This window comes from Heptranchias perlo, chromosome 27 (assembly GCF_035084215.1).
Source record: "Heptranchias perlo isolate sHepPer1 chromosome 27, sHepPer1.hap1, whole genome shotgun sequence".
Classification (NCBI taxonomy): Eukaryota; Metazoa; Chordata; class Chondrichthyes; order Hexanchiformes; family Hexanchidae; genus Heptranchias; species Heptranchias perlo.
The window spans coordinates 3,765,687-3,789,667 of record NC_090351.1 but is presented as its reverse complement, the minus strand read 5'-3'; the positions used below and the strand labels follow the sequence as shown (position 1 = coordinate 3,789,667).

General features: G+C 46.7%; 1 protein-coding gene across 1 annotated transcript; it reads right to left on the bottom strand.

Moving 5' to 3' along the window:
* Nucleotides 1-5,788: 5,788 nt before the first annotated feature.
* Nucleotides 5,789-9,090, bottom strand: apof (apolipoprotein F). Its single transcript, XM_068007786.1, has one exon. It carries the CDS (start codon nt 9,087-9,089, stop codon nt 7,446-7,448), a length of 1,644 nt encoding a protein of 547 aa, XP_067863887.1. The 5' UTR covers nt 9,090; the 3' UTR covers nt 5,789-7,445.
* Between the last annotated feature and the right edge of the window lie 14,891 nt (nt 9,091-23,981).

The window sequence follows — 23,981 nt, the reverse complement described above, 5'->3', positions numbered from 1 at the left end:
AGAATACATGTGCACACTTGTATACCAGAATACATGTCCACACTTGTATACCTGAATACATGTCCACACTTGTATACCTGAATACGTGTCCACACATGTATACCAGAATACGTGTGCACACATGTATACCAGAATACATGTGCACACTTGTATACCAGAATACACGTGCACACTAGCATACCTGAATACATGTGCACACTTGCATACCAGAATACACGTGCACACATGCATAACAAAATACATGTGACACTTGCATACCAGAGTACATGTGCCCGCTTGTATACCTGAATACATGTGCACACTTGCATACCTGAACACATGTGCACACTTGCATACCAGAATACATGTGCACACATGCATAACAAAATACATGTGACACTTGCATACCTGAACACATGTCCACACTTGTATACCAGAGTACATGTGCACGCTTGTATACCAGAATACATATGCATACTTGTGTACCAGAATACAACTGCACACTTGTATGCCTGAATACAAGTGCACATTTGTGTACCAAAATACATATGCCCACTTGCATGCCAGAATATATATGCACACTTGCTTACCAAAGTACATGTAAACATTTGTATACCTGAATACATGTATACACTTGCTTACCAGAATACATTTGTATACCAGAATGCATGTCCACACTTGTATACCAGAATGCATGTCCACACTTGTATACCAGAATGCATGTGCGCACTTGTATACCAGAATACATATGCGCACTTGCATACCAGAATACGTGTGCACAATTGCTTACCAGAGTAAATGTACACATTCGTATACCCGAATACATGCATACACTTGCTTACCAGAATATATTTGTATACCAGAATACATGTCCACACTTGTATACCAGAATACATGTGTCTATTTGTATATCAGAATACATATCCACTTTTGTATACCAGAATACATGTCCACCCTTGTATACCAGAATACATGTGCACATTTGTATGCCAGAATACGTGTTCACACTTGTATACTAGAATACACGTCCACACATGTACACCAGAATACATGTCCACCCTTGTAAACCAGAATACATATGCACATTTGTAAACCAGAATATATATCCACTTTTGTATTGCTGGTCTCTCTCACCCAACACTTCCCATTCTTTGTAAAGTTGTGCTGGCTAACTTATTTGTATAACTTTTCTGATCTTGTCTTTTGGTCATTGTTGGGTTACTTGCATTGCATTACTAGTAAAATTGAAGTCAATGGGAATCGGGGGGAAAACTCTCCAGTGGCTGGAGTCACACCTAGCACAAAGGAAGATGGTAGTGGTTGTTGGAGGCCAATCATCTCAGCCCCAGGACATTGCTGCAGGAGTTCCTCAGGGCAGTGTCCTAGGCCCAACCATCTTCAGCTGCTTCATCAATGACCTTCCCTCCATCATAAGGTCAGAAATGGGGATGTTCGCTGATGACTGCACAGTGTTCAGTTCCATTCGCAACCCCTCAGATAATGAAGCAGTCCGAGCCTGCATGCAGCAAGACCTGGACAACATCCAGGCTTGGGCTGATAAGTGGCAAGTAACATTCGCGCCAGATAAGTGCCAGGCAATGACCATCTCCAACAAGAGAGAGTCTAACCACCTCCCCTTGACATTCAACGGCATTACCATCGCCGAATCCCCCACCATCAACATCCTGGGGGTCACCATTGACCAGAAACTTAACTGGACCAGCCATATAAATACTGTGGCTACAAGAGCAGGTCAGAGGCTGGGTATTCTGCGGCGAGTGACTCACCTCCTGACTCCCCAAAGCCTTTCCACCATCTACAAGGCACAAGTCAGGAGTGTGATGGAATACTCTCCACTTGCCTGGATGAGTGCAGCTCCAACAACACTCAAGAAGCTCGACACCATCCAAGATAAAGCAGCCCGCTTGATTGGCACCCCATCCACCACCCTAAACATTCACTCCCTTCACCACCGGCGCACTGTGGCTGCAGTGTGCACCATCCACAGGATGCACTGCAGCAACTCGCCAAGGCTTCTTCGACAGCACCTCCCAAACCCGCGACCTCTACCACCTAGAAGGACAAGGGCAGCAGGCGCATGGGAACAACACCACCTGCACGTTCCCCTCCAAGTCACACACCATCCCGACTTGGAAATATATCGCCGTTCCTTCATTGTCGCTGGGTCAAAATCCTGGAACTCCCTTCCTAACAGCACTGTGGGAGAACCGTCACCACACGGACTGCAGCGGTTCAAGAAGGCGGCTCACCACCACCTTCTCGAGGGCAATTAGGGATGGGCAATAAATGCCGGCCTTGCCAGTGACGCCCACATCCCGTGAACGAATAAAAAAAAAAAAAAAACTCTTGTTGCCTGTATTTCTTGCTTAACATTTTAATGTATCCTTTTACCCGTAATACATGTATACACTTATATACCAGAATACATGTTCACATTTGGATACCAGAATACATTTGAACACTTGTTTACCAGAACACCGCACCTGGAATATTGTGTACAATTTTGGTCTCCTTACCTAAGAAAGGATATACTTGCCATTGAGGGAGTGCAATGAAGGTTCACCAGACTGATTCCTGGGATGGCGGGATTGTCGTATGAGGAGAGATTGAGTAGACTAGGCCTGTATTCTCTACAGTTTAGAAGAATGAGAGGTAATCTCATTGAAACATACAAAATTCTTGCAGGGCTCGACAGGGTAGAAGCAGGGAGGATGTTTCCCCTGGCTGGGGAGTCTAGAACCAGGGGTCACAGTCTCAGAATAGAGGGTCGGCCATTTAGGACTGAGATGAGGAGAAATTTCTTCACTCAGAGGGTGGTGAATCTTTGGAATTCTCTACCCCAGAGGGCTGTGGAGGCTCAGTCATTGAGTACATTCAAAACAGAGATCAATAGATTTCTAGATATTAAAGGCATCAAGGGATATGGGGATAGTGCAGGGAAATGGCCCTGAGGTAGAAGATCAGCCATGATCTTGTTGAATGGTGGAGCAGGCTCGAGGGGTTGGATGGCCCACTCCTGCTCTTATTTCTTATGTTCTTATGTTCTTAATACATGTGCACATTTGTATACCAGAATACATGTGCGTATTTGCATATCAGAATATATGTGCACACTTGTATGCCTGAATACATGTGCACATTTGTATACCAGAATACATGAGCACCCTTGTATACCAGAATACAACTGCACACTTGTATGCCTGAATACATGTGCACATTTGTATACCAGAATACATGTGCACACTTCAATTGCACTGCATAGTGAAGGCCTTATCTCAGCTGGGATGTGGAGGTTGGGTGTGAGGGGACGGGTGAGTGAGGGGTGTAGAAGCAGCTGGAGATTTTCTGTGATGTTTAATGTTCTCTCCAGTCTCCGAGGAACAGCAGACATCGTGGTGACGGGGTGGGTGGGGGGGTGGAGAATGAAAGGAATCATTGGGCGAAGGGAATACAACTGGAATACAGACTGGAACATGAACCGTAGGCCCTTCGCCCTATTGGTTGACACAGCAATTGACCTCTTCCCCCAGGTGGCAGCACTTGTGGGATGGGCGAGGGGTGAAGGGTTGTGGGTCCAGGTGGTGAGACCAACCACATGTTGTGACATTCTGGATGGGGCGATAGGGAGGGTGAGCAGCTCCTGCAATGATGCCAGTGATAGCAGAGGAGGTGAGTGAGACCATTCCCCCAGGTGAATTGTGGTCAATCCCCTATGCCCAAGTGACTGTGCAGCTCAGTGAAGCTACAGGAGGGCAACACTGGGCTCGGAGGCTCATGTTTCACACAGCAACTTGCAATTATATAGTGCCTTTAACGCAGTCAACCATCCCAAGGTGCTTCACAGGAGCGTTATCAGACAAAAATTGACACCGAGCCACATAAGGAGATATTAGGATAGGTGACCAAAACTTGGTCAAAGAGGTAGGTTTTAAGGAGTGCCTTAAAGAAGGAGAGAGAGGTAAAGAGGCGGAGAAGTTTATATAGAATTACTTAGAATGTACAGCACAGAAACAGGCCTTTTGACGCAACTGGTCTGTGCTGGTGTTTATGCTCCACACGAGCCTCCTCCCTCCCTACTTCATCTCACCCTATCATCATATCCTTCTATTCCTTTCTCCCTCATGTGTTTATCTAGCTTCCCCTTAAATGCATCGATGCTATTCGCCTCAACTACTGGTAGTGAGCTCCACATTCTAACCACTCTGGGTAAGAAGTTTCTCCTGAATTCCCTATTGGATTTATTACTGACTATATTATATTTATGGCCCCTAGTTCTGGTCTCCCCCACAAGTGGAAACATCTTCTCTACCTCTACCCTATCAAACCCTTTCATAATCTTAAAGACCTCTATCAGGTCACCCCTCGGTCATCTCTTTTCTAGAGAAAAGAGCCCCAGCCTGTTCAATCCTTCCTGATAGGTATAACCTCTCAGTTCTGGTATCATCCTAGTAAATTTGTTTTGAACCTTCTCCAGTGCCTCTATATCCTTTTTATAATATAGAGAACATAAGTTTTCATCTAGCCAAGGTTCTTTACAAGATAAGCATAACTTCGATTCTATCCCATTAGAAATGAACCCCTGTGCCTTATTAACCTGTGGCGCTACTTTCAGTGGTTTATTAATCTGTACCCTTAGATCCATTTGCTTCAGCTGTTCAGAGCTCTGATTAGACCCCCATCTGGAGACTGCTGTCAGTTCTGGGCACCGCACCTCAGGAAGGATATATTGGCCTTGGAGGGGATGCAGTGCAGATTCACCAGAATGATACCTGGGTTGAAAGGGTTAAATTACGAGGACAGGTTGCATAGACTAGGCTTGTATTCCCTTGAGTATAGAAGATTAAGGGGTGATCTAATTGAGATGTTTAAGATGATTATAGGATTTGATAGGGTAGATAGAGAGAAACTATTTCCTCTGTTGGAAAGTCCAGAACCAGGGGGAATAACCTTAAAATTAGAGCTCGCCCGTTCAGGGGTGATGTCAGGAAGGATTTCTTCACACAAAGGGTAGTGGAAATCTGGAACTCTCTCCCCCAAAAGGCTGTTGAGGCTGGGGGTCAATTGAAAATTTCAACGCTGAGATTGATCGATTTTTGTTGGTAAGGGTATTAATGATAACGGAACTAAGGTGGGTAAATGGAGTTAATATACAGATCAGCCATGATCTAATTGAATGGTGGAACAGGCTCAAGGGGCTGAATGGCCTCCTCCTGTTCCTATGTTCCTCTGTTCTTCCACCCCATTTGGACTCTTATTTTCCAAGGAGTATGTGGCCTCCTTATTCTTCCTACCAAAATGCACCACCTCACACTTTAGGGAGGGAGTTCTTGAGCTTAGGGCCTAGACAGCTGAAGGCCGCCATTGGTGGGGTGAAGGAAATCAGGGACGTGCAAGAGGCCAGAGTTGGAGGAGCGCAGAGATGTCGGAGGGTTGTAGGACTTGAGGAGGTTACAGAGTTAGGGAGGGGTGAGGCCATGCAGGAATTTGAAAACAAGGATGAGAATTTTAAAATCGAGGCATTCCTGAACCATGAGCCAATGTAGTTCAGCAAGCACAGGGGATGATGGGTGAACGGGACTTGTTGCGAATTAGGATTTGGGCAGCAAAGTTTTGGATGAGCTGAAGTTTAGGGAGGGTGGAAGGTGGGAGGCCGGCCAGGAGAGTATTGGAATAGTTAGCAAAGAGATACACAAAAGTGAGATTTTCACCGAATTCCTCCAATTTATGAGTGCACTGGGTGTGTAAGGTCAGTCTGAGTGAATCACCTTCATACAAAAGCAGATGTTTAAAGACTTTATTCATGGGAATGAAACCAAACAAGTAATCTACTGAAAATACACACTGGTTACAATTATAAAGGGCCATGTCCAGTTCTAGGATTCAAGCCGCCTGTAAGGGGTCACCTGTAAAGTATTAAAATTTCCCTTTACAGTAACTGGTATTAAACACTCAGGTGGAACAATGCTTTGCTTGTGTAGATGATCTGCCAGTTAATGTGGGAGGGAATTTACAAACTCTGCCCCCCAGGGTCTAAGACTCTCTGGAACAGAGAAACCCAGCTCCTTTGAACAGGCATCGTTTTATATTGTGGTGACTTCAGGCTCGTCGATCCGACTGACACAGACGCCCAGCGCTAACGTTTCAAACACAGCTCATCACACTTTGGATCCTGCGTCATGGGCTAAAAAGTCCTTCTGGAGGCCACCGACCCTTGACCTCTCCTCCGATTTGCTTCAAACCGGCTGTCAGTTCCCAATTTATTTTCAAGTGTTTTGCAACTGTGGGGAGCTGAGAACATCTGGGTCTGGGGGGCACCTGGGTCTGGGACATCTGGGTCTGGGACATCTGGGTCTGGGGACATCTGGGTCTGGGGCATCTGGATCTGGGACATCTCAGTCTGGGGACATCTCAGTCTGGGGGCATCTGGGTCTGGGACATCTGGGTCTGGGGACATCTGGATCTGGGGACATCTGGGTCTGGGACATCTGGGTCTGGGACATCTCGGTCTGAGACATCTGGGTCTGGGACATCTGGGTCTGGGGACATCTGGGTCTGGGGACATCTGGGTCTGGGACATCTCGGTCTGGGGACATCTGGGTCTGGGACATCTGGGTCTGAGACATCTGGGTCTGGAACATATGAGTCTGGGACATACGTGCCTTGGACATCTGGATCTGGGACACCTGGGTCTGGGGCATCCAATGAAGAAGGCAAGAAGGTGACTCATCTTTGGATGTCAACCTGTTTGTTTATAGCACAGACACACTTACACAGATACGCACTCAAACACACACACTCACACTGACACACAGTCATAATCACACACACTCAATGACACACAACACTCACACACTCACATGCACACACATACTCCCAGGGCAGGTACAGACCAGGTTAGACACAGAGTATAGCTCCCTCTACACAATCCCATCAAACACTCCCAGGGCAGGTACAGCACGGGTTAGATGCAGAATACAACTATCCCATTGGCCTGCCCCAGTATTATGTCCGAACCCCTGATCTAATGGTGCCAGCTCATTAATACCCAGCCTGCAGATTTTACACACTGCACCAGTTATTTTCCCCAATTCAGGGCAGTGGTTGTTGTACCGAGACGCTAAATTGATCATGTTTAACTGGTGATGAGGAGAACATCTCCAGGTCACCACTCCTTTATTGGGTCGGTGAAGCAATGGGCCCACCTCCAAACTGCTCTGGATCCTTCTCTCCCACCCAGGGTGAGTAGAAGGGACAATATTGGATGACGGTTCCTATCTCCCTCTTATACTGGTCCAGGTCTCCCCTATCCCCTGGTGCTGGACAGAGATGGGACATTGCAAAACTAATTATACTTCATCCAATTTTACCGGAAATCTTGGTCACAAATGGGTGAGAGGGCCTGTGGTGGGTGGCAGTAGGAAGGTTTAGCCCTTGGTGTGCCCATTTTACCCGCTGTGCCCACCGTGCTTGTTGTTCTTCCAGTGCTTTGGATGAACCTTCTTGCCGTGCTTTTTACCCCAGCCCTGCTTCTTGCCTGGCTTGTGAGACAGGTCCTTCTTGCTTCCGCCGCCCTCCTTGCACTTACGGTGCTTGTCCTTTAGCCGTGGGTGCCGCCCCTTCCTGCCCCGGCAGCCCTCTCCGGCGGGGAGAGAGGCCGCGTTCTCCACCGTGCTCTGGACCGCCTCCTGCAGGCCTTCCTTCACCGCCTCCATGCCAGCGTGACCTCCCAGGGCGTGGAGCTCCTTGACGGTGAGGAGGGTGGCTTGGGCCACCACTCCGGTGAGAGAGTTGGCCAGATCCAGGCCAAGGTCCCGAATGATGCTCTCGACCCTCTCTTCCGCCTGGAAGTAACAATTGACGGAGTAATAATAAATGGAGGTGGCGAGTTTGTAAAAGCAGCTCAGGTAAGGGATGAACTCGACCGTCTCGTAAAGCTGCTGCTCTATTTCAACGTTGCATTGGGAATGGACTTTGAGGGAGGAGATGGCATTGTCCCAATCGTCACCAACGAACTCGGTGTAGCTGTCCAGGTTGGTGCACGTGCCGGTGAAATCAGGCCCGCTGCACACGGTTATGACGCAGTCGAAGCAGGCGTCCACTTTCAGGGAGGAGATCGAGCCGTTCCACTCCTCGCCCACAAAGGCCACGCTCTCGGGGAAGACCGCATAGTCGCCCAGGAAGTCGGGTTGCTCAAACACGGTGATGAAGTGGTTGGCTCCCCTCTTGCCCAGCTGGCCCGGAGCCCGCCCCGGCTCGCACTCGTGGATCCAGGACCCTCCCTCCCCGGCCCCCCGGGGCAAGGCGTAGCTGTCATTCCTGCCCACCACCGCGAAGGCCCCCGGCCGGTCCTCGTGGACTCCGGCGCAGGCAGAGCGCAGCTGCTCGCATTTATCCTCCGCGGCCCCCCGCGTCCCGTGGACACTCAGGGCACTCCCTCTGAGCGAGGAACCGTTAACGTACTGGAACCCAGAGCAGGCCCTGGCCCCGGCATGGTGATCTGACCACTTATTCCCCATGGGGTACCTTGCTATTTCCAGGAGGCAACTGGTTATCTGCTCGACATTAAACCTGACCCCGAGGGACCAGGCACCCTGGGCCAAGTGGTTGGGTTCGTCCGATGTCCCATTAGAAAGTTCCAATAGCTTGGTGCCAATGTCCCCCAACAGTGAAACAGTGACATCGGTGCCCAGATCTTCGATGAGGTTGGTAAGGAAGGACACTGCCTCCTTCCTGCAGCCTAATGCTCCATACAGCACGATCATCACCAGGTCACACAGATCCTTGGCAAACGGGGGAAGGACAAGATAGAATTCTGCCAGGCCGCCACAGCTGAGGTTTGATCGAAGGAGCTGGGGCTGAAGAAACGCCACCTTCTCCATCACATCATTCAGAAGCAGCTCAGGGTCACTCTCTGGTCTCGACTCGTCCTCCCAGTTCAGCTGTAGGAGGAGCTGGTCCTCCAGGCTGGCCGTTAAGTTGCTCGGACTGTCCGACTCCTGGGAGGACTGTGGGGAGACCTGGTTTGGTGGTCCTTCAGTCAGTACCCAGTGAATGGGGCTTGTGAGCAGCAACAGGCACAGAGGGGCCATCTTCAGGATCAGGCTCATCATTTTACCATCAGGTGGTTGTCATTCAGTCATTCAATAACCTGAAGGAGAAAAGCAAATCAGTCAGTTGGGAACATTTTTTTGACGTGAATCCAGTCTCAATCCATCTTCTGGTGGCCATCGGAACAGAAGCTCGGGTCAGCAACAGGCTCAGAGAGACACAGGACAGATGGAGTTAGTGAGAAGTGAAAAGTCTCTCACTGGAGGGTAGGGGCCACTCTGCTGAGGTCGGGCCTGCAACAGATGTTATTGTTTTTGTCTCTTCACACTGTTCCATGGGAGATTCACAGGCTGATTAAAGTTTGACAGGAACACTCCTTCCGTGGCTGTAACCATCTTTATATCAGCCCATAGGGCCATTAGTCCTAACCGGCGGGAGGGTTTTAGGGGTTCCCTCAACCCATACGATGAGGGGGTGCCACCCACACCCACCAGATGTGAGAATCCCACTGGATGTCAACCCAAAACTCAGAGCCGGAGCTCCGGTCTCCGCTCCCCAGGACCGTCTGGAGCTCCGGTCTCCACTCGCCAGAACCGTCTGGAGTTCCGGCCTCCGCTCGCTGGGACAGTCTGGAGCTCCGGTCTCCGCTCCCCGGGACCGTCTGGAGCTCCGGTCCCCGGGACCATCTGGAGCTCCGGCCTCCGCTCCCCGGGACCGTCTGGAGCTCCGGCCTCCGCTCCCCGGGACCGCCTGGAGCTCCGGCCTCCGCTCCCCGGGACCGTCTGGAGCTCCGGCCTCCGCTCCCCGGGACCGTCTGGAGCTCCGGCCTCCGCTCCCCGGGACCGTCTGGAGCTCCGGCCTCCGCTCCCCGGGACCGTCTGGAGCTCCGGCCTCCGCTCGCCGGGACCGCCTGGAGCTCCGGCCTCCGCTCCCCGGGACCGTCTGGAGTGAGGGTTCAAATCCTGCACCCCCTGACTCAGAGGCGGGAATACTACCACTAAGCTAAAGTCTTGCTCCTGAGACAGATCACTGGGGCAGAGCAGTGGGAGCTTCACTTTAACTGTACCACAGCCAACACTGAGTTGCGAATTTGGGTGTTCCATTCCCCAGCACTAACATCTCTCAAATTAGTGAGCGCAAAATTAGAAAAAAATAAAGTTAGTTTGCCGTGAATGATGGAAACTAAACTAAAAGCAAATCATCAGTATCTGACAGGGAGCGGTAGGTTAACGGTCCTGTCACAGTATGGACATCTCCATCTTTATCTCCGTCATGTTTTGGGAGTTTTATGTGAAGTATTTCTTTGGGTTCAGTGTCACTGTGCACTCTCATAAGCAGACCTGGAGCCCTGGAGTGTGCCTTTACCTCCACTGTATACAGGTAAGTGTAGTGTGCCCAGGGGGTCAATGTATTTTGGTTGATGGGAGACTCATTCTATTTATGAAAAAGGCCCACTAGTCTTGCAGAGAATGGATCCCACAGGAGTGTTATTTTCCTTTTCTGTTCAGATGCAGGGTGACCAAGGGCGGGAATTAAATATTCCAGGGCACTGGACTTTTAGAAAAGACAGACAGAATGGAAAAGGAGGGTTGGGGGAGTGGGGTGTGGGTGGGGGGGAGGGGTAGCCCTGATAATAAAGGATGCGATAAAGACAGTAGTGAGACAAGATCTTAGCTCAGAAAATCAGGATGTAGAATCAGTCTGGGTGGAGCTAAAAAATAACAAGGGGCAGAAAACCCTGGTGGGAGTAGATTACAGGCCCCTAACAGTAGTTATAGTGTTGGACAGAGTATAAATCAGGAAATTAGGGGAGCTTGTAATAAGGGTGATGCAATAATCATGGGGGACTTCAATCTTTATATAGACTGGGCAAACCAAATCAGCAAAAGTAGTTTGGAGGACGAGTCCATGGAATGCATCCGAGACAGTTTTCTAGAACAATATGTCGAGGAACCAACTAGTGAACAGGCTATTTTAGATCTAATATCGTGTAATGAGACAGAGTTAATTAGTAATCTTATAGTTAAGGATCCTCTGGGGTAGAGTGATCATAATATGATTTCATATTGAGTTTGAGAGTAATGTAGTTAAGTCAGAAACTTGGGTCTTAAATTAAACAAAGCCAATTACATAGGTATGAGGGGCGAGTTGGCTGCAGTGGATTGGGAAATTAGATTAAAAGATATAACAGTAGATAAGCAATGGTGAACATTTAAAAAAATAATTCATAATTCTCATCAAATATACATTCCCTTGAGGAATAAAAACTCCATGGGAAAATGATCCAACCGTGACTAACTAGAGAAGTTAAGGATTATATTAGTTTGAAAGAAGAGGCTTACAATGTTGCCAATAAGAGTAGTAAACCTGAGGATTGGGAGGGTTTTAGAAATCAGCAAAGGATGACCAAGAAATTGATAAAGAGGGGGGAAATTGATTATGAGAGTAAACTAGCAAGAAATATAAAAACAGATTGTAAGAGCTTCTACAAGTAATTAAAAAGGAAGAGATTAGCGAAAGTAAATGTGGGTCCCATAGGGGCAGAGACAGGAGAAATTATAATGGGGAATAAGGAAATGGCAGAGAAGTTAAACAAATATTTTGTATCTGTCTTCACAGTAGAAGACACAAAAAACATATCAGAAGTTGTGGAGAACCAAAGGTCTAATGAGAGTGAGGAACTTAAAGTAATTAAGATTAGTAATGAAAAAGTACTGGAGAAATTAATGGGACTAAAAGCCGACAAATCCCCTGGACCTGATGACCTACATCCTAGGGTTCCAAAAGAAGTGGCTGCAGAGATAGTGGATGTATTGGTTTTGATCTTCCAGAATTCCCTAGATTCTAGAACGGTCCCCATGGATTGGAAGGTGGCAAATGTAACCCCGCTATTCAAGAAAGGAGGGAGAGAGAAAACAGGGAACTACAGACCAGTTAGCCTGACACCAGTAGTAGGGAAAATGCTAGAATCTATTATTAAGGATGTAGTAACAGGGCACTTAGAAAATCATAATATGATTAGGCAGAGTCAACACGGTTTTATGAAAAGGAAATCATGTTTGACAAATCTATTAGACTGTTTTGAGGATGTAACTAGTAGGATAGATAAAGGGGAACCAATGGATGTCGTATATTTGGATTTTCAAAAGGCATTCGATAAGGTGCCACACAAGAGTTTGCTACACAAGATTAGGGCTCATGGTGTTCGTGGTGATATATTAGAGAAAGTGGAGTTGAGGTCGAAGATCAGCCATGATCCTATTGAATGGTGGAGCAGGCTCGAGGGGCATATTACCTACTCCTGCTCCTATTTCTTGTGCATGGATAGAGGATTGGTTAACGGACATAAGAAAGAAAATAGGGATAAACAGGTCATTTTCAGGTTGGCAGGCTGTAACTAGTGGGGTGCCACAGGGATCAGTGCTCAGGCCTCAACTATTTACAATCTATATTAATGACTTAAATGAAGGAACCGAGCCTAATGTATCCAAGTTTGCTGACAACACCGAGCTAGGTGGGAAAGTAAGTTGTGAGGAGGACATGAGGAGGCTGCAAAGGGATATCGACAGGTTAAGTGAGTGGGCAAGAAAGTGGCAGATGGAGTATAATGTGGGGAAATGTGAGGTTATCCACTTTGGTAGGAAGAATAGAAAAGCAGAATATTTTTTAAAAGGAGGAAGACTAAGAAATGTTGGTTCTCAGAGGGATTTGGTTGTCCTTGTACACGAATCACAGAAAGTTAACATGCAGGTACAGCAAGCAATTAGGAAGGCAAATATTATGTTAGCCTTTATTGCAAGGGGGTTGGCGTATAAGAGTAAGGAAGTCTTGCAGCAATTGTACAGGGCTTTGGTGAGACCACACCCGGAGTACTGCGTACAGTTTTGGTTCCTCACCTAAGGGAGGATATACTTGCCTTAGGGGGAGTGCAACGAAGGTTCACTAGATTGATTCCTGGGATGAGAGGGTTGCCCTATGAGGAGAGATTGAGTAAAATGGGCCTATATTCTTTGGAGTCTAGAAGAATGAGAAGTGATCTCATTGAAATGTATAAAATTCTTAGAGGCCTTGACAGGGCAGATGCCGAGAACCTGTTTCCCTGGCTGGAGAGTCTAGAACTAGAGATCATAGTCTCAAGATAAGGAGTCAGCCATTTAGGACTGAGATGAGGAAAAATTTCTTCACTCAGAGGGCTGTGGATGCTCAGTCATTGAGTGTATTCAAGAGCTAGGGCAAAGCCAGGAGATGACCTGTGGCAAAAATGGAAAGTGGTTCCATCGAGGGAGGCCTTTAGCCCACACTGACTCTCACTGAGGACCCTCATAGAGAGAGAGAGTCTCATCGAGGGAGACCTTTAGCCCACACTGACTGAGGACCCTCAGAGAGAGAGAGAGAGAGAGAGAGTCTCATTGAGGCAGGGCTTTAGCCCACATTGACTCTCACTGAGGACCTTCATAGAGAGAGAGCTTCACTGAGAGATATATCTTTTTGTCACTGATTCTCACACGAGGATCTAGATTACGCAGTGGAATATGAGTAAGCATACTCCTTGGTACCTAGAACTTCAGATGAGATGTCACAAGATGACCAGTGAGGGGCCTTTCACCACTCTGCAGACTCGTTGAATATATTCAAGGCTGAGATAGATTTTTGGACTCTAGAGGAATCAAGGGATATGGGGATTGGGCGGGAAAGTGGAGTTGAGGTCGAAGATCACCCATGATCTGATTGAATGGCGGAGCAGGCTCGAGGGGCCGGATGGCCTACTCCTGCTCTTATTTCTTATGTTCTGATGAACTATAGCTGATAAGGAAACCTTGAGGCTCAGAACGGCAGCTGTTACAATGCATTACCTGGAGGCTGGGAATGAGAACTTGTACTCACATGCCCAGGCTTTAGGGGCCTACCATGATTGGGTTGCAGTGAACCAGTAGGTGCTGCTGAAGCTCCATAGCTCCGACTGAGCTTGTGATCCAATATCCCTCCACCTCCGTGACATCGCCCATCTCAACCCCAGAGTCAGCCCATCTGCTGCTGAAACTCTCATCCATGCCTTTGTCACCTCCAGACTCCACTATTCCAGGCTCTGCTGCCCGGCCTCCTATCTTCCGCCCTCCATAGACATCGGCTCATCCAAAACTTTGCTGCCCATATCCTAATCGCACCAAGTCCTGCTCTCTGTGCTCGCTGACCTGCATTGGATCCCCGGTCCAGCAATGCCTCAAGTTTAAAATTTCGGTCCTTCTGTTTAAATCCTTTACTGGCCTCGCCCCACAATTCCCTCCAGAACTCTAGGTTCCTCTGACTGTCCTTTTGTGCATCTCCCCCCTCCCTTCACCCCATCATTGGCGGCCGTGCCTTTAGCCATCAAAGTCCCATGCTCTAGAACTCCCTCCCTAAACTGCTCCACCACCTCTCCACCTCCCTCTCCTCCTTAAAACCTACCTCTTTGGCCGAGCTTTTGGTCACACGTTCCTAATATCTCCTGCTTTGGCTCGGTGTCCACTTTTGTTTGATTTCATTCCTTTGAATCACCATGGGATGTTTTTCTAGATTAAAGGCAGGATATAAACGGGAGTTCTCCCCGGTGTCCTGGACAATATTTATCCCTCAACCAACATCATTAAAGAAAACTGATCATCCAATCATTATCACATTGCTGTGTTTGGGACCTTGCTGTGAGCAAATTGGCTGCCTCATTTCCTACATAAATAGGTCAGGAGTAGGCCATACGGCTCCTCGAGCCTGCTCCGCCATTCAATAAGATCATGGCTGATCTTCTACCACAACTCCACTTTTCCGCCTGATCCCCATATCCCTGATTCCCCTAGAGTCCAAAAATCTTTCTATCTCAGTCTTGAATATACTCTAAATTCACAAGCTTTCGGAGGCTTCCTCCTTCCTCAGGTAAATGTTCAGGAGCTCCTGAACATTTACCTGAGGAAGGAGGAAGCCTCCGAAAGCTTGTGAATTTAAAATAAAATTGCTGGACTATAACTTGGTGTTGTAAAATTGTTTACAATTGTCAACCCCAGTCCATCACCGGCATCTCCACATCTTGAATATACTCAACAGCCCACTGGGGTGGGGAATTCCAAAGATTCACAACCCTCTGAGTGAAGAAATTTTTCCTCATCTTGATCCTAAATGGCCGACCCCTTATCCTGAGACTATGATCCCTGGTTCTAGACTCTCCAGCCAGGTGAAACAGCCTCTCAGCATCTACCCTGTCATGCCCTCTAAGCATTTTATACGTTTCAATGAGATCACCTCTTAGTCTTCTAAACTCCAACGAATATTGGCCCATTCTAATCAACCTCTCCTCATAGGACAACCCTCTCATCCCAGGAATCAATCCAGTGAACCTTCGTTGCACCCCCTCTAAGGCAAGTATATCCTTCCTTAGATAAGGAGACCAAAACTGTACACAGTACTCCAGGTGTGGTCTCACCAGAGCCCTATATAATAGCAGCAAGACCTCCCTACTCATATACTCCAACCCCCTTGCAATAAAGGCCAACATAACATTTGCCTTTCTAATTGCTGCTGTACCTGCATGTTAACTTTGTATGATTCGTGTACAAGGACAACCAAATCCCTCTGAACACCAACAATTCTTAGTCTCTCACCTTTTAAAAAATATTCTGCTTTTCTATTCTTCCCACCAAAGTGAATAACCTCACATTTCCCCACATTATATTCCATCTGCCACTTTCTCGCCCACTCATTTAATCTGTCTATATCCTTTTACAGCCTCTTTGCGTCCTCCTCACAGCTTACTTTCCCACCTAGCTTTGTATCGTCAGTAGACTTGGATACATTACACTCAGTCCCTTCGTCTAAATCATTAATATAGATTGTAAATAGCTGAGGCCCAAGCACTGATCCTTGCGGCACCCCACTAGTTACAGCCTGCCAACCTGAAAATGACCCTTTTATCCCTACTCTCTGTTTTCTGTTCGTTCACCAATCCTCTCTCCATGCAAATATATTACCACCAATCCCATGAGTCCTAATCTTCTTCAACAACCTTTTACATGGCACCTTATCCAAATATACAACATCCACTGGTTCCCCTTTATCTACCCTGCTAGTTACATCCTCAAAAAACTGTAATAGATTTTTCAAACATGATTTCCCTTTCATAAAACCATATTGACTCTGCCTAATCATATTATGATTTTCTAAGTGCCCTGTTACCACGTCCTTAATAATAGAATCATAGAATCATAGAAGTTACAACATGGAAACAGGCCCTTCGGCCCAACATGTCCATGTCGCCCAGTTTATACCACTAAGCTAGTCCCAATTGCCTGCACTTGGCACATATCCCTCTATACCCATCTTACCCATATAACTGTTCAAATGCTTTTTAAAAGACAAAATTGTACCCGCCTCTACTACTGCCTCTGGCAGCTCGTTCCAGACACTCACCACCCTTTGAGTGAAAAAATTGCCCCTCTGGACCCTTTTGTATCTCTCCCCTCTCACCTTAAATCTATGTCCCCTCGTTATAGACTCCCCTACCTTTTGGAAAAGATTTTGACTACCTTATCTATGCCCCTCATTATTTTATAGACTTCTATAATATCACCCCTTAACCTCCTACTCTCCAGGGAAAAAAGTCCCAGTCTATCTAACCTCTCCCTATAAGTCAAACCATCAAGTCCCGGTAGCATCCTAGTAAATCTTTTCTGCACTCTTTCTAGTTTAATAATATCCTTTCTATAATAGGGTGACCAGAACTGTACACAGTATTCCAAGTGTGGCCTTACTAATGTCTTGTACAACTTCAACAAGACATCCCAACTCCTGTATTCAATGTTCTGACCAATGAAACCAAGCGTGCCGAATGCCTTCTTCACCACCCTATCCACCTGTGACTCCACTTTCAAGGAGCTATGAACCTGTACTCCTAGATCTCTTTGTTCTATAACTCTCCCCAACGCCCTACCATTAACGGAGTAGGTCCTGGTCTGATTCGATCTACCAAAATGCATCACCTCACATTTATCTAAATTAAACTCCATCTGCCATTCATCGGCCCACTGGCCCAATTTATCAAGATCCCGTTGCAATCCTAGATAACCTTCTTCACTGTCCACAATGCCACCAATCTTGGTGTCATCTGCAAACTTACTAACCTTGCCTCCTAAATTCTCATCCAAATCATTAATATAAATAACAAATAACAGCGGACCCAGCACCGATCCCTGACGCACACCGCTGGACAAAGGCCTCCAGTTTGAAAAACAACCCTCTACAACCACCCTCTGTCTTCTGTCGTCAAGCCAATTTTGTATCCAATTGGCTACCTCACCTTGGATCCCATGAGATTTAACCTTATGTAACAACCTACCATGCGGTACCTTGTCAAAGGCTTTGCTGAAGTCCATGTAGACCACGTCTACTGCACAGCCCTCATCTATCTTCTTGGTTACCCCTTCAAAAAACTCAATCAAATTCGTGAGACATGATTTTCCTCTCACAAAACCATGCTGACTGTTCCTAATCAGTCCCTGCCTCTCCAAATGCCTGTAGATCCTGTCCCTCAGAATACCCTCTAACAACTTACCCACTACAGATGTCAGGCTCACTGGTCTGTAGTTCCCAGGCTTTTCCCTGCCACCCTTCTTAAACAAAGGCACAACATTTGCTACCCTCCAATCTTCAGGCACCTCACCTGTAGCGGTGGATGATTCAAATATCTCTGCTAGGGGACCCGCAATTTCCTCCCTAACCTCCCATAACGTCCAGGGATACATTTCATCAGGTCCCGGAGATTTATCTACCTTGATGCGCATTAAGACTTCCAGCACCTCCCTCTCTGTAATATGTACACTCCTCAAGACATCACTATTTATTTCCCCAAGTTCCCTAACATCCATGCCTTTCTCAACCGTAAATACCGATGTGAAATATTCATTCAGGGTCTCACCCTTCTCTTGTGGTTCCGCACATAGATGACCTTGTTGATCCTTAAGAGGCCCAACTCTCTCCCTAGTTACTCTTTTGCCCTTTATGTATTTGTAGAAGCTCTTTGGATTCTCCTTTGCCTTATCTGCCAAAGCAATCTCATGTCCCCTTTTTGCCCTCCTGATTTCTCTCTTAACTCTAATCTGACAATCTCTATACTCTTCAAGGGATCCACTTGATCCCAGCTGTCTATGCATGTCATATGCCTCCTTCTTCTTTTTGACTAGGGCCTCAATCTCCCGAGTCATCCAAGGTTCCCTACTTCTACCAGCCTTGCCCTTCACTTTATAAGGAATGTGCTTACCCTGAACCCTGGTTAACACACTTTTGAAAGCCTCCCACTTACCAGACGTCCCTTTGCCTGCCAACAGACTCTCCCAATCAACTTCTGAAAGTTCCTGTCTAATACCATCAAAATTGGCCTTTCCCCAATTTAGAATTTTAACTTTTGGGCCAGACCTATCCTTCTCCATAGCTATCTTAAAACTAATGGAATTATGATCACTGGTCCCGATTCGAGCATTTTCCCTACTACTGATGTCAGGCTAACTGGTCTGTAGTTCCCTGTTTTCTCTCTCCCTCCTTTCTCGGATAGCGGGGTTACATTTGCAATCTTCCAATCCATGGGAACCGTTCTAGAATCTAGGGAATTCTGGAAGATCAAAGCCAATACAGGCACCTCTTTTAAAACCCTAGAATGTAGGCCGTCAGGTCCAGGGGATTTGTCGGCTTTTAGTCCCATTAATTTCTCCAGTACTTTTTCTTTACGAATATTAATTACTTTAAGTTCCTCACTCTCATTAGACCCTTATTTCCCCGGTATGTTTTTGTGTCTTCTACTGTGAAAACAGACACAAAATATTTGTTTCACGTCTCTGCCATTTCCTTATTCCCCATTATAATTTCTCCTGTCTCTGCCCCTATGGGACCCACATTTACTTTCGCTAATCTCTTCCTTTTTATATATTTGTAGAAGCTCTTACAATCTGTTTTTATATTTCTTGTTAGGTTACTTTCAGATTCAATTTCCCCCCTCTTTATCAATTTCTTGGTCATCCTTTGCTGATTTCTAAAACCCTCCCAATCCTCAGGTTTACTCCTCTTACTGGTAACATTGTAAGCCTCTTCTTTTAATCTAATACTATCCTTAACTTCACTAGTTAGCCAAAGTTGGATCACTTTTCCAGTGGAGTTTTTATTCCTCAATGGAATGTAAATTTGTTGAGAATTATAAATTATTTCTTTAAATATTTGCCATTGCTTATCGACCATCATATCTTTTAATCTAATTTCCCAAACTATTTTAGCTAACTTTGTCCCTCATACCTACATAATTAGCTTTGTTTAAATTTAAGACCCTAGTTTTAGACCTAACTCCATCACTCTCAAACATAAGGTTACTAACTATAAGATTACTAATTAACTCTGTCTCATTACACGATATTAGATCTAGAATAACCTGTTCACTAGTTGGTTCCTCGACATATTGTTCTAGAAAACTGTCTCGGATGCATTCCATGAACTCATCCTCCAAACTACTTTTACCAATTTGGTTTGCCCAGTCAATATAAAGATTGAAGTCCCCCATGATTATTGCATTACCCTTGTTACAAGATCCTCTAATTTCCTGATTTACACTCTGTCCAACACTATAACTACTGTTAGGGGCCTGTAATCTACTCCCACCAGGGTTTTCTGCCCCTTGTTATTTTTTAGCTCCACCCAGACTGATTCTACATCCTGATTTTCTGAGCTAAGATCCTGTCTCACTACTGTCTTTATCTCATCCTTTATTATCAGGGCTCCCCACCTCTCCACCCTTTTCCATTTTGTTTATCTTTTCTAAAAGTCAATATTGGAATATTTAATTCCCAACCTTGGTCACCCTGCAACAACATCTCAGTAATGGCCACTGGATCAAACCCTTTTATCTCTATTTGTGCCTTTAATTTATCTATCTTGTTACGAATGCTTCGTGCATTCAGATACAGTGCTTTTAATTTTAACTTTTTACTATTTTTCCCTGATGTGACCTTAGTCACTAATGCCCTACTACCTTTGTTAACTCTCTGTCCCTTCCTGACACACTCTGCTTGTTTTTACCCAAATCGCTCCTCTGCTCTCCAGCCTTGACTTTTCTCTTTAGACTGTTATAATTACCCTTACCTGAACCCTTCCCCCCCACCCCCTACTCTTGTTAGTTTAAAGCCCTAATCTATGGCCCTAGTTATTTGATTTGCCAGGACACTGGTCCCAGCCTGGTTTATGTGGAGCCCGTCCCATCGGAACAGCTCCCTCTTTCCCCAGTACTGGTGCAAGTGCCCCATGAATCAAAGTCCCTGCCTCCCACACCACTCTTTCAGCCACACATTTAACCATCTAATCCTGTTTGTCCCTATTCCAATTTGCGTGTGGCTCAGGTAGTAATCCAGAGATTATTACCTTTTGAGGTTCTGCTTTTTAATTTTGCCCTAAACTCCTCAAACTCCCTCAGCAGAACCTCATTCCTAGTTCTATCTATGTTGTTGGTTCCTACATGGACCATGGCAACTGGATCCTCCCCTTCCTGCTCCAAGTTCTTCTCCAGCTGCAAGGAGATGTCCTTAACCCTGGCACCGGGCAGGCAACACAGCCTTCGGGACTCCCAGTCACGGCTGCAGAGAACAGTATCTATCCCCCTGACTATACTATCCACCAACACTGACACATTCCCTTTTGCTCCCCCCATTTGAATGGCCTCCTGTACCACGGTGCTGTAGTCAGTTTGCCCATCCTCCCTGCAGTCTTTGCTCTCATCCATACAGGTAGCAAGTACCTTGTACCTGTCGGACAAGGTCAAAGGCTGAGGCTCCTCCATCACTACAATCTGGGGGTCTCCTTACCTGCCTGACTCGCAGTCACATCCTCCTGTCCCTCAACACTAACCAAATCTAAACCACTACCTAACCTAAGGAGTGTGACTGGCTCCTGGCTGAAAGTGTCCAGGTAACTCTCCCCCTCCCTGATGCATCGCAATGTCTGCACCTCGGACTCCAGCTCAACAACTCTGAGCCGAAGTTCCTACATTAGAACAGTGACTACACTTCCAAAAAGTATTTCATTGGCTGTAAAGCACTTTGGGATGTCCTGAGGTCATGAAAGGCGCTGTAGAAATGCAAGTCTTTCTTTCCTTCTTTTGAACATATGAACATACGAATTAAGAGCAGGAGTAGGCCATTCAGCCCCTCGAGACTGCTCTCCCATTTGATAAGATTATGGCTGATCTGATTGTGACCTCAACCCTACTTTCCCGTCTACCTACTATAACCTTTGACTCCCTTATTAATCAGGAATCTATCGAACTCAGCCTTAAAAATATTCAATGACCCTGCCTCCACCGCTCTCTAGGGAAGGGAGTTCCACAGACTCACGACTCACGAAGATAACCCCCTCATCCCAGGAATCAGTCGAGTGAACCTTCTCTGAACTGCCTCCAAAGTAATTATGTCCTTTCTTAAATAAGGAGACCAAAACTGCACACAGTATTCCAGATGTGGTCTCACCAATGCCCTGTACAACTGTAGCAAAACATCTCTACTTTTATATTCCATTCCCCTTGCAATAATCATTCCATTTGCCTTCACTTGTTGTACCTGCATACTAACTTTTTGTGATTCATGTACTAGGACACCCAGATCCCTCTGTATCTCAGAGTTCTGAAATCTCTCTCCATTTAAATAATATTCTGCTTTTCTATTCTTCCTGCCAAAGTGGACAAGTTCACATTTTCCCACATTATACTCCATCTGCCAAATTTTTGCCCACTCACTGAATCTATCTATATCTCTTTGCAGACTCCTTATGTCCTTTTCGCAACTTACTTTCCTACCTACCTTTGTGTCATCAGCAAATTTTTCAACCATACATTCGGTCCCTTCATCTTTCTTTCTTTCTAATGCAAGTTATTGCTTTCTTTCTATAAATGCAAGTTGTTGTTGTTGTAACTGGTGGAACTATCGTTCGATGGGCTGGCGGGGGGGGGAGGGGAGTGGGATGGTGTCTGGGCTCTGGACAGGAGAATGGTGCCAATGGACTTGCACATTTATTTCCTGAATTGCTCACCATGCTGCTCACTAGGAGCTCCTCATGCTGCCTGTTCACCTAGTGAGGGCACACATCTATACTTGTGAAATGTCTAACGACCAACCAGTGACTATCCCTTGGGGGGGTTGGGAGTCAGTTACCAGGGTCTCTGTGGCGTCACGAAGGGCAGATTTGGTGGTCCAGTGTCTGAGCCTGGCTGGCATTCAGCACTTTGGATAACTGATTGCTCCACCATTCCTTCAGCTACCTAGGCCCTAAGATCTGGAATTCCCTCCCTAAACCTCTCCGCCTCTCTCTCCTCCTTTAAGACGCTCCTTAAAACCTACCTCTTTGACCAAGCTTTTGGTCACCTGAACTAATATCTCTTTCTGTGGCTCGGTGTGAAATTTGGTTTGATAATCACTCCTGTGAAGCACCCTGGGACGTTTTACTATGTTTAAGGCGCTATATAAATGCAGGTTGTTGTTGTTGAGTATATTAATAGATAAGCAGAAAGTAAAGAAAAAACTTGAATTTATAAAGCACCTTTCACCACCTCAGAACATCCCAAAGTGCTTTACAACCAATGAAATACTTTTTTTGAATTATAATCGTTGTAATGTAGGAAACATGGCAAGATCCCACAAACAGCAATGAGATGATGACCAGATAATCTGATTGTGATGTTGGTTGAGGGATAAATATTGACCAGGAATCTGGGGAAAACTCCCCTGCTCTTCTTCTAATAGTGGCTGTGGGATCTCTTATGTCCACCTGAGAGGGCAGACGGGGCCCCGGTTTAAAGGTCTCAGCCGAAAGACGGCACCTCCGACAGTGCAGCACTCCCTCAGTATTGCCCGGGGAGTGTCAGCCTGGATTTTGTGCTCAAGTCTCAGGAGCGGGACTTAAACCCAAGTCATTCACCATCCTGACTTGGACTTATATCGGCAGCTTCTTCATTGTCACTGCGTACAAATCCTGGAACTCCCTACCTGACAGCACTGTGGGAGCACCTTCTCAAGGGAAACTAGGGATGGACAATAAATGCCTGCCTTACCGGCAATGCCCACGTCCCGAGAATGAGTATAAAAAAAAATTGATTGACTATTTTTGGCAGTGAGCGAGTGAGAGGCAGATCCTGTTTACATATTCGTTCACGGTACATCCGAAGAATTGTGTCACAGAAACGTAACTAATGGGCTAGACGTTATGAATATCACATGACCCACGCCCATTTGCAGCATTGCTCCCTCACGGCGCGCAGACACCGTGACTGTTCCGGTGAACTATCACGGTAACTTCGGCAGGGAGGCGGCCAGAGCGGTCAGAAACTAGGCCCGAGCCCGGTTATGCCAAGTCTGACCTTGCGCCAAGGAATCGGTGTGGGCCTGTGGGAGCGGAGCCTCCGCTGGCCCCATACAAGGGCCATCATCACAAGTAGGGGGCCAGGGGGAGGGAAGGCAGGGCCAGGGCTGGGTACCTCCCTAAGTCAGGAGCACCCGCAGCCCAGGACTTCAAAGGCCGGCAGAGGAATGCGCGGTCAGACTAGGAGCACCGTCCTGGTCACTGGCAGTTGTGGAGTCTGGACCCCTGAAGATAGTCGGTTTGATTTTTAATAATGTTTGAAGCCCCCCTCCCTTACCGTGGGGGCCGTGAGGGGACCTGCGGCCTGTTTCTAGAGGGGGGAAGCTGACACCTCCCTCCCCGTGGGTCTGTCAATCCCCCGCTAACTTCCCGGGCCCTCACACGCTGGCTGCCACCCTGGATACAGCCTCCACTGTGGGGTGCTCACTATTTGCAGGCACATTAGGGAAGCTCCCACTGACTAAGGAAAGTCCGCCATGGCCAGCAGCGAGGTCCTGATCCCGATGAAAGGCCGGGATTGCTGCTCTGGG

Coding starts and splice junctions, on each gene's coding strand:
- apof (XM_068007786.1), bottom strand. CDS start 9,089: ATGGCCCCTCTGTGCCTGTTGCTGCTCACAAGCCCCATTCACTGGGTA.